General features: G+C 34.4%; 1 protein-coding gene across 1 annotated transcript; it reads left to right on the top strand.

The window, feature by feature from the left end:
- The first annotated feature begins 11,053 nt into the window (after window positions 1–11,053).
- Window positions 11,054–12,241, top strand: LOC131613625 (uncharacterized). Its single transcript, XM_058885277.1, has 2 exons — window positions 11,054–11,291; window positions 11,412–12,241. Exons 1-2 carry the CDS (start codon window positions 11,054–11,056, stop codon window positions 12,239–12,241), a joined length of 1,068 nt encoding a protein of 355 aa, XP_058741260.1.
- Window positions 12,242–12,449: the final 208 nt, after the last annotated feature.

Here is a 12,449-nt window from a genome sequence, read left to right as displayed (position 1 = left end):
AAGAACCCCACCCTTACCTTTGGATTAGAGATTCCTCTACTCTCCCGGTTGCCATAGCTTATGCCGCCGCTTCCAACTTTTCTCCGAAAATCTTTTCTAACAACGTGCAGAGACGCACCAAAAACCTGTTCAGAAATCGTTTTGTCAGACGGACTTAAAATCATCAAAACGAAAATCGCTCTGGTCAGAAGTTACCTCTACGAGTCTGGAACGCTGTGTCCAAGAACCGCGACGATCCAACGGTTGGATCGGGAGAAACGTTTGTTTTGCTAAGGTGTCTCACCACAGAAACTTGCTGCGAAAATTGGACTTCCCCTGGCTTTTCTCTTCCGCCGTTGCTCTCTTCTTCACCTCTCCTCCAAACCCTTATTTTCTTCGTACAGTACAACAAAAACCTATTTCTTTTCTTTTTTCTTTATTTTCCAAATAATCCAAATAACTCCTATAACTCTTATTGGGCCAATCATTCACACTTCCTCATTGCTATTTACCACACACTAATCCAACCCAATTCACTTAAATCAATTAGTCCAATAAATAAATCATATTATTCTTACTATTATCCTCCAATTAAACCGACTAAATAAATCCGACTTAAACTTAATATCTTCGATCAGCATAACAATCCAATTTCAGCTAAATCCAATAAATAATTCCTTCCATAATTTAATTAACTAATTAATTAAATTCGGGGTGTTACAACTCTCCCCCACTTAGAATATTTTCGTCCTCGAAAATCTATCCGACACAATCATCCTGACACCTCACGCTTCAGCTGCGCAACTCTAATCATCCAACCTTAGTTCACTGTCCTCATTAAAGTTCCTGCCAACTTATATGATTCACAAGCTTCAACCAAGTTTCATTCACATCCATCACTTTACACACCATTAAGATAGTAAGATAAGTACATAACATCCAATACAATTCCGTCTACTATTAACAAGAGATTAAGGGTGATCAGTTCCTCAATTTGTCAATAGTTAGCCGACAATCATGATGAAGTATAACCAATCATTACTAAACTATAATAGCGCACTTTATCACTTGGCTCAAGTCACCTGAGCATAACGTCCAAGAATTCACTCCATAGTTTCCTCGACGCACGCAGCACAACACAATTCTTAAATATCTTCTAATACAGAAACGTCACTATACCAAGTATAATCCAAATCACTTTGCTCCACGAAAATTTATTCAAGTAGAGAACTTAAGCAATGTCAATAAATCCTTAGTCTTATAACTTCATTGATATCCACAATCTCGCATTTTATCGTATTCTAATCACGATCTCAACATCGTCATCTCATCATTCGGTTAGCGATAAAACTTCCAAAATTTTCTTATAGTTGACTCTGCAATCCACTTATATGATCCAACAACAAAACCTGTAACAACTCATCTTTACATCAGCATCCAAACGTCGACGTCACGAGCAATAAAATTCCACTGACAACTTCGCAATTCACCAGCACCGCTGAAACATCGCAGCCTTTTAAAATTCTAACAAAAAGCGCTCAACTGCCAACACAAATATCTCTCTCGATACAGACCTTCCTGATACAAAATGATATACTAAACTGAAGGGAATTTCATGTAGATTCCAGAAATTCAAGAATCGCTTAAATCTGAGTTACGAGTAAAAAGTTATCACTTGTATAACATGGCTGGTCAAGGAATCCCGTATACCAGTCTGTACTATATTCAGCATCAGACCCAAAACTTCAAACGCATCTTTCTCCCTCGTCGAAAACATGTAGCAGACAAAGTTTATATGAAAACTGTAGGGAATTTCGCAAGCTTTCCGAAAAGTCCAGAATCGTCTCCATCGGAGTTACGAGCGAAAAGTTATCACCTGATTAGTGAATGTTGTTCCATAAATACGAAAATACAGATTGGAAGTGATAAACATGGGTTCTACCTTTCTCCCCTGCTTCCAAAAATTCCCAACCATCCTCACCGGCATAAAAATCCGCATCGACTCATCCAAACAATTCCTAACTTCGCTTGGTTTGACTTCGAACGGTTAACTCCCAAGAGTATCTTCTAATTAATCCAACCTCTCGTCCAACGACAAGTCACAGTTATTCCATCTCAAGGATACATCAACTCTACCGCGACATTAAAATCTTAAATCCGTGCTTCCTTCAAAATTGGAAAAATCATGCCATCTCGCCAATACTCGCACTTATGCAATTCCTATTACACCGAAACATCCAAGAGAAGCGCTAGCTTCTCCCCCACTTCGCTTCAAGCCCACTCCTACAAACAAACGACTAGAAAACAAACAAGTACCGACAGTGTTGTACACACTTGTCGCGTACCAAGGGATAAATAACATTATACACACTGGCCGGACAGACCGACCTGCTCTGATACCACTAATGTAACACCCCAAATCTACCCAACGTTATATTTAAATCAGAATGCGGAAATTTCAAACATTAAACATGAGGCATTACATTCTCAACTTATTCCAACAAACAACCAACCTATATTTGCTTTTATTATGATACATAGCATTCGGCGTTCACAACTTATAAATCATATACAACTTTATCCAACTAAAATCAAAACTTCAATTTATAATTATTCAAGAATTATTGTAATAACAACAATTAGAAACAATTTCAACAACAAATAATAACAACTATTCATCGTCTTATAATAACAACAACATGACCGACATAAACAATCATAATCCCATCCCGAGTGCTACGTATCAGAGCAAGACACCAATCGAATAACAGCAACTAAAGACTTCATAAAGTTACTTCGCTTCCACAGCTATTCTTGAGTACCTGCTCAATTACCCATAATAGGTAACATCATTACAGAAGGGGTGAGATATCATACAATATAAACAGGTGTATGATAAACAGTATATTAGATTAGGATTATACAAATTCTACCACTTTACATAGCAATTATACAACAACGAGTAAGCGACTTAAATCAATACAACTTACTAGCAACAACAACTTAGTAACAACAACTTAATAACAACAACTTAGTAACAACAACAACTGAATAACAACAACTTAATAACAACAACTTAGTAACAACAACTTAATAACAACAACTTAGTAACAACGACTTGATCACAACAACAACTTAACAGTAATGACAACTTAACAGCAATAACAACTTAATGGCAATCATAACTTATAACCAACAATAACTTAATCACAAAAGCAACTTATAACCACATCAACTTATATCAAACGACAATTTATCAAATAGCAACAACAACAAAAACACGATAACAAATTAAACATCGACAACAACAACAACGGTAACAACTTAAACATCAACAACAACAACAACGGTAACAACTTAAACATCAACAACAGCTCAAACATACAAATCGAATGTGACTCAACTATGCAAATGCATGTGGTACCATTTGGAGTAAAACTCCCAACGTAAACATATGCCAGGTTATCGAGGCATTTCAACAACGTAAACAGGGTGCCATCAAGGCCAACGTAATCAGGTGCCATCTAGGCCAACGTAAACAATGCAAATGTATGCATGCGACAACAACCACAACGTCATAACAACAACAACGAAACAACAACAACAACGACAACAACAACGTAAACAACAACTTGAACATGCAACAGATGCATCAACCTAATCCAACATTGGTCATACGACCTACAACTTAAACATGCCCACAAGTCGGGACAATAACAACGCTGAACAACATAATCAATTTTCAACTTATTCAACATTGGCCATAGGCCTACAACATCATCAACGTAATCAACGACAATTCAACAGCGACGTATAACAACAACATTTCAACATAGTAATAACAACTTGTTCAACAACGACAACATATTCCCAACAACTTACTAACAACATATTCAACTATATCATGTTCAATAATAACATACTAGAAACAACATAACAACAACAACTCGACACAACGCTTACTCATACCGACTATTATTATAAGTCTTATTTATACTACTTAATAGCAACATATACTACATTCTACTCAACAACTTATACTTAATTGTCCACCAACTTACATCATCGGTCCTTATACTACTACCAAATTATTCCTACCAAGGTTGTAACAACTCTGCAGCTATCAACTTAATACTCGCTATCAACATCTACCACTAAGGCACCAACAACTTAATTATTATTATTTGTTAATTATCAACAACTCCGTTACTTGAATTACCGCTACATAAGCCATCATTATTGCTACAGTTACTTTTATCGCATTATAATTAGGCTACCGATTCAGCCTGCTACTTTATACTTCTGCCATTGCTCCTTCGTGTTATTTTCCACTTTCTGCAACTTATACCACATGCCAACTATTTCTAATAATAAGCATTACTACCAATTCATTTGATTGAATTTCTACAACTTAATTCAAGAACACAACATTTATAACAGCAACATAACAATTTTCCGCCACTAAAACACAATACAACAGCAACCTACAAATCATCCCCAAATAAACACGGAGCAACCAATTATGAATAACAACCAAGGACTCAGAATCAACCACATAATCAAACACCGACACTGAGGCAAATTCATAAACCCCATCCCACATACGTGTTCGTCATAACCCCGGTTATAGAGTAAGAACCCCACCCTTACCTTTGGATTAGAGATTCCTCTACTCTCCCGGTTGCCATAGCTTATGCCGCCGCTTCCAACTTTTCTCCGAAAATCTTTTCTAACAACGTGCAGAGACGCACCAAAAACCTGTTCAGAAATCGTTTTGTCAGACGGACTTAAAATCATCAAAACGAAAATCGCTCCGGTCAGAAGTTACCTCTACGAGTCTGGAACGCTGTGTCCAAGAACCGCGACGATCCAACGGTTGGATCGGGAGAAACGTTTGTTTTGCTAAGGTGTCTCACCACAGAAACTTGCTGCGAAAATTGGACTTCCCCTGGCTTTTCTCTTCCGCCATTGCTCTCTTCTTCACCTCTCCTCCAAACCCTTATTTTCTTCGTACAGTACAACAAAAACCTATTTCTTTTCTTTTTTCTTTATTTTCCAAATAATCCAAATAACTCCTATAACTCTTATTGGGCCAATCATTCACACTTCCTCATTGCTATTTACCACACACTAATCCAACCCAATTCACTTAAATCAATTAGTCCAATAAATAAATCATATTATTCTTACTATTATCCTCCAATTAAACCGACTAAATAAATCCGACTTAAACTTAATATCTTCGATCAGCATAACAATCCAATTTCAGCTAAATCCAATAAATAATTCCTTCCATAATTTAATTAACTAATTAATTAAATTCGGGGTGTTACAACTGCAAGTGAAAAAAGCTCAAAATAAAGAAGAATTCGTAACCTACCTTCGAAGATTCCGACGAAGACTTCAACTCCGGTACGGTCTCTGGTAGCTTGATCCTTCTTCTGGTGGTGTGTGCGATTGGGTTTGACGAGTGGAAAAAGTGTTTGACTGCGTGAATAGGGTTTGACGGCGTGAATAGGGTTCGACGGCTCAGTAGAAAATTGAAATTGACGTGAGAGAATGGTTTGAAGATAAGGTTTTTGGAGCAATATGAAAAGTTTAGCGGATCGAAGAGTTTGGAGATAAGGTTTTTGGAGGCAACATGAAAATTTCCCCCAATGTTATGCGTCAAAACGAAAAAAGTGCCCTTTTTAATTTTTTTATTTTATTTGTAGCGTTTCATAGAAAAGCGCTATTTAAATAAAACTATTTTTTTTACAAAAATAAAGTTGAAGTATTAGTAGCGTTTCATAGGAAAGCGCTATTTATTGAAAACTATTTTTTTTACAAAAAAAAAGGTTGAAGAATATTAGTAGCGTTTTACAAAGGGCCCTATATTAGTGAAGAATATTAAAAGCGTTTTAAAGAATGCTCTATCTTAATAAAGTTTAGTAATAGCGTTTTAAAGAAAGCGCTATCTTAATTAAGTTTAATAATAGCATTTTTCCACAAAGTGCTATCGAAAATATATTGTCAGCATTCTATAATAGCGTCCGATCATAAAGTGCTATTATAAATCTTTTTGTCTCCTTTTTAATAGCACTTTCGTTAAAAGTGCTATTAAATTAAGCGATACAAAATATCAATTTTGGCGTAGTGTTCCCTGGGTGACTTATGTCTTTTTCAAGGGGAAATTCTCTTTCTATCCATTTGGATAGTGTTAAAAAAATTTAAAAAATTGATCGATTGAATCAAAGAACTGAATTTAAAATAATCAAACCTTTATGTTTGGTTAGTGAACCAACTATTATGCACAAATAGTTTTAGAACCGAATCATAACTGAACTCAAAACGAATTGAAAATAAGCCAAAAACCAACCCAAAACTGAAAATAAAAAATACCTAAAACAAGTTAAAAAAAACTCATTACATTATTTACATATAATATTAATAAATTAATTTATTTACAAATTGTCTAAATTATTACATTATCTATGGTTTGTAAACAATCCATATTGTTTGTAAAATCTATGAGAGTTGAGTGTATAATTTATGGATTATGCTTGATATGGTTGCTGAAAATTTGAAGTTATGAAGATGTATGTCAAGGTTGTAATTTTTTTTTTGGTTTGGAAAATGTGTAGTAATTATGGTTTGTATTTTAATTTTAATTTGTAATATATCCCTTTGTGTTATTCACTTTGAAATCGTGGTACATTAGAATTTTGTATTAGAACTGGATGTTATTATTGTCTCGAATTTACATTTCACATTTGAAAGAGTATTAATGGCAGTATAAGTTGAACAAACGTTTTGTGTGTGGTGGACACCTTGTGGTGGGTGGTGGGACTAAGATAAAGAAGGTTTATATTTTATTAAGACAGTTTATGTTTTTCCTTTTGGTTAGGACTTTATTATTAGAAGATGTTATTACGTGAAATATTTTTAGTGGAAAGAGAAAAATAAAGAGAATATATTGAATATGTAAAACTGATTTATAATATGTCTATTTATATATAAATAATTTGTATACTAATTAATAAATCTTAAATCTAATTAACTTTATACAATATATCTCTAATATAACAGAAAAGGAAACAAATATTAAAAGAAAGAGATATATTACAATTTATCTTGCGCTCCTTGCAAACAGTCAGAGACATGATATCTAGGACATTGTACTTAACACCTTGCTTTACGTGAATCTTCATACCATCAATTCTGAATCTTCATTAAACAAATATAATATTTACTTTACTTGATATAAATAATAATTCTAGACTCAAGTAAAGGATTCAGAACAAAAACTCTCCCCAAACTAAAACGTACTTTAAATCATCTTCAATAGATATTGAAAACCTTCTCATTGAATACAAATCAAAATCTTGTAATTAAAACAAATCCAAATAAATATCACTAAGGAATAATTAATTAATTACATCTTCAATCAATATCTTTTTGTAAAAATTTAAGAAAAGTCTATGACAAAATAAAATTGAACTATATCTTCCTTCAAATCAATATCCAATTAAATCATTTCTACAAAGCACACCTAAACAAATCTTCTTTGATAAAAAATCCAAATATTTTAATTAAATTATATCAAATTATTTCTTCTTCATCCATAGTTACGATTTAATAAAATCTTTTCAAAACTGATATGGATAAACAAACTTCTTCCAAAAGTTATCTACTGAATCTTCTAAACGAACTCAACTGGAACAGATTTGCTAACTAAATGTTGAAATGGTCATTTAACAAATTCTGAGCACTAGGTGTGCAATTATGTCACACAACACATCACAACATTTTTTAAACACGTTTCCAACAAAAATTAGTCAATCAATTATAATAACAATGAAATTCTATTATCAGATATGTGATGTCGAATGAGATGTCACGACACGATATCTTAGTTATGAACAAGAATAATAATAGTAAAAATAAACGTGCAGAAAGTAAACAACACAGCGATATGTTTACCTAGTTCGGAACAATCCTTCATACTCTGGGGAATACCAAGCCAGGATGAAATCAATATCCGATAGTATCAATTCAAAGTTAAACAGTCCAAGTTTACCCTTCTACCTTAATCACTACCCTTCCTATGACTTCTACCTAAGACTCGCCTAGGTATGAGGCCCTCCTCAAATCCCTTCCAATCACAATCCCTGTGAAAAAAATAAAAACCAAAGAAAAATAACCAGAAGATACTCTTCCAGAACAAACTACTCCTCGATGGTTAAAAGCTTACGAGGATGCAAATACTCTCCTTGCTTAAAAGCTTCAAAGATCAAAACAACATTCAACACTTAAAGGTTTGTGAATGTACACATATGAAACACGTAGAAAAATAAGGATTCCTAAACCATAAATCAAACAATATTAGTTCCACATCTAAACTAGGTTACAACCCTTCTATTTATAAATATGTCTTTTTCTGGACTGGACTTCAAATCGCAACAGTGAGGCTGCCAAAAATTCTGCTACTTGTTCTCCAAGAAATTAGATCTTCAATCCAATCTTTCCTATAATGTCTCCAATAATAGACAGCGTGTAAGTCTTCTGATTGAAACCATCTTGGCAAAAATACCAGTTGATTGATTTCTTCGAATATTCTGAGTTGAATTAAATATTCTTGTAGCAAATAAAACCGCCTGATCCACTTGCCAGATCAGCTTCTGCAGACAGGATGTCATGCCAGGATGTCATGACATCTTGTTCAACATGTTGAAGTATGAATACTAAGTCAGCTAGCATCTCTTCCAACATGATCTTCCTCAGTATATTTTAGCAAAATGCATGCAATAATCAGAGAATCTTCAAACAATATTCCCCCTAATTAAGCTAAACAATTTGGGTTTATGATCACCAGTGATATCTCTACATCTCTCTCTAATGATGGTGACTGATCTAAATATATCTAAAATTTAATCCTAAAGCAGATTCAAGTTAAGTGCTTATAATATTCGTATATCCTAAAAAAGGACTTGAAGCTTCAGAGTGTGAAATAGAGGAAGTGTGAAAGATTGTTTGATCATATCCTTCTAAGTGATCGGAGTAGTGTAAAAACTCTAGTTCATTTTTTTGAAGCATTTTGGCTAAATCACAAAGACACTAAAAACTATATTTGAAACATTTTTTTTCAAATAAACTAACCAAATAAGTTTTTGGAACCTAGCTAGTTGAATTGGGAACTGTACGATCGATTAAAACAAGTTTTTGAACTTCCTTATCAAGAATAAATTCCTAATCGATTAGAGTATGTAAAATTAAGTATATAATTGATTATGACACTTTGTTAATTAATGTAATGAATCTCGATACAAACCATCCCATTTGGACAGTAATAATCAGTTATTTCATGTTCCTATTCGAATAGGTCATTTGTTTTTGCCTTGGATTATTTCCTAAAATGACCTATTTCTTGGACTATAAATAGAGGTCTTCCATTTAGTTTCAAACACACCATAAAATGAGAGATATCTCCATTTCTTCTTGTTAGAACAAGATTTGTTTCTGCAATATGTCTCTGAGTTTTGATGATAACAATGAGTGTTCTTGTATGGACGATTTTGGTATACTAACGTTTGTTATTTTGAGTATTTAACAAACAGGTTCTGATTATGCTGAAAAGGCGTGGCCAAAACATCATAAGTTACCAAGTTATGTTTCCGCGCTACACATGTTCTGATGGACAGTAGAACCAACCTCAGGAGACTATGATGGTGAAACTTTGATACAAAGTCTGAAGAAACCAATTTTGAAGACCAACTGCTGAAGTCTTTGAAGACGTGGTTCTGAAGACTGTGAAGAGTTGAAGTTATGAAGACTCATGTTTCTGAAGACAAAGGGTTCTGAAGACCAAGTACTGAAGACTCGGAAGACATGGTTCTGAAGATTCTTAAGACTTAAAGTTTTGAAGACCCAAAGCCTATGTTCTGTTCTTCCAACTCATGTTGTGAGCCTCTGAAGTTCAAGAAGAATAGAAGATAACATTACGTAGTAGAAGGTACAAGGTATAGACGAATGTTTTGTTCCGCTAATCTGTAAGGACGAACGTTGCATAGTATATTTTCTCCCACTACATTCAAGCCGCCAAACTTCTAGAAGTTCCAGAACTGCCATCTAATGGATATATTATTTTATTGGTTATATAAGGGCTTGAAGACTCAAAGAAGAAGTTGCCAATTCACGATCATATCCATTCTAATAAGATTTTTCAAAGCTTAATTTTTTCTTAAAGTCTAAGATTTGAAAAGTATAGTTTACAGCCATCTTGTGTAGAAGCATATTAATGTAAACAAAATCTGATTCAAATGGTTGTTTGATTGTTCCTCAAGAGACTTGTTGGTCAATAGTCTTGAGAAGTTTAGGACTAGATAGTATTAAAGGTTGTTAGTCACAAACGGTTGCTTGTGCAAGGTTATTCATCGGCGGTTTCCCGTGCAAGGTTAATCACAAGCGGTTGCTTGTGCAAAGTTGTTAGTCACTAGTGGTTGCCCGTGCAAGGTTAGTCACAAGCGGTTGCTTGTGCAAGGTTGTTAACCACTTGTGGTTGCTTGTGCATTGTATTATTAGTCACCGGCGTTGCCCGTGCATTTGTAACCTGTTTGGTTATAGTGTATTAAGACCTCGATTGAGAGAGGCGAAATCACCTTCACTGGTGGACTGGACTAGCTTGATATTTTTCAAGTGAACTAATATAAAAATACCTTGTTCTTTCCTTTCTGTATCTTATTGTTATTATCAAGAGTAAAGAATTTATGGTTTTAAGAAGGGGAGTTGTTTTTTATAAAAAGCTTTGTTTTTTTTAAAATCCTATTCAAACCCCCCATTTCTAGTGTTTTTCACACCTTCAGTTGGCATCATAGCTCCGTTTCTAAATGGTGATAAAGGGTTTGAATCTTTATCAGGCACTTGATATTGGTCAGTATCGATCTAGGTTGTGTGAAAAACAATGGTTGAGTCCTAAAGTTCCCCTTCCAACAATGTTACTGTTTATAATAAGGATAAAGATCACTATAGTTCTAAACCTCCTATGTTTGATGGAGGAAATTTTTACTATTGGAAGGATAGAACCGATACGTACTTCATGGCTTTTGACTCTGATCTCTGGGATCTGTTAGCTGATGGCTACAGTTATCAAGTAGATGCAAATGGTGTCAAAATTGCAAGACGTGCAATGACTGATGACCAGAAGAAGGCTTACAAGAATCATTACAAAGCCGAATCTATCTTGTTATCTGCTATTTCTCTTATTGACCATGAGAAGATCACTGACAAAGAGACTGCAAATTCTATATTTGATTCTCTCAAGATGACTCATGAAGGCAAGACTCAAGTTAACGAGCCAAAGGCTCTTGCCCTAATCCAGAAATATAAAGCCTTCAAAATGGAAGAAGATGAATATGTGGAAACAATGTTTTCAAGATTTCAGATGCTTGTCGCAGGACTTAAGGTTCTGAACAAAGGTTATTCTACATCAGATCATGTTAAGAAGATTATCAGAAGTCTGCCTAAGAATTGGAGACCAATGGTAACTGTTTTGAAAATGTCAAAGGATTTGAACAACACTAGTCTTGAGGAACTAATGAGTTCTTTAAGAAATCACGAGATTGAGCTTCAAGAAGATGAACCTCAGAGGAAAAGAAAATTTGTGGCTTTAAAGTCTAAGTCTGAAAAGAAAAAGGCTTTCCAAGCAGAAGAAGAATCAGAAGAAAAAGACTCAAGCGAAGATGAAATGTCTCTGTTATCCAAAAGATTGAATCAACTATGGAAACATAGAAAGCGAAAGTTCCAAGGATCAAGAAGATCAAAGGATATAAGTGGATTATCATCTGGTCAAAAGAGAGCTTCTGGAAAGGAAGTTATATGTTATGAGTGCAAGGAGCATGGACACTACAAGTATGATTGTCCAAAGCTTGATAAAGACAAGAAGCCAAAGAAAGCACTCAAAACCAAGAAGGGTCTCACGACAATATGGGATGAGTCTGATTCACGAGAAGAAAATTCTGATGAAGAACAAGCCAACATGGTAGTCATGGAGGAAGCTAGCACAATGAAAGTCATTTCAGAAAGTGAGCTGACAACTGACAATGAGTCAAACTCTGATGATGAACAAGAGGTACTTTCTTCTCTTTCACGTTCTAAACTTGAATCTCGTTTTTCTGAACTAATGAAAAGATATCATCTTCTGATTAGTAAATACAAAATTTTGAAAAAGAGTTTTGTAGTTACTTCTGAGAAACCAACTGAGGATGATCGAGATAAATCTGAATAATTATTTGTCTTTGAAAAATCAAATTTCGTTCTTAAAAGTAAAGTTTCTAAATTAGAAGAAGAAATCTCGTCTATAGCATCTGTTATTGACGAAGTAATCAGATACGATAAAGTCTTTCAACATTTTTTTAGCTAAAAGCATAGATAGAAGCAAAATGGCTTCAATGATTATGGTGTTAGAATAAATGGTAGCAGAGGCCTGGGGTACA

This window comes from Vicia villosa, linkage group LG6, assembly GCF_029867415.1.
Source record: "Vicia villosa cultivar HV-30 ecotype Madison, WI linkage group LG6, Vvil1.0, whole genome shotgun sequence".
NCBI lineage: Eukaryota > Viridiplantae > Streptophyta > Magnoliopsida > Fabales > Fabaceae > Vicia > Vicia villosa.
This window is presented reverse-complemented; position numbering and strand designations above follow the sequence as displayed.

Excerpts from the sequence above, each read along its gene's own strand:
- LOC131613625 (XM_058885277.1), top strand. The coding sequence starts at position 11,054 with ATGGCTTTTGACTCTGATCTCTGGGATCTGTTAGCTGATGGCTACAGT. Across the intron at positions 11,292-11,411 it reads TCTCAAGATGACTCATGAAG|GACTTAAGGTTCTGAACAAA; the intron begins GCAAGACTCAAG and ends TGCTTGTCGCAG.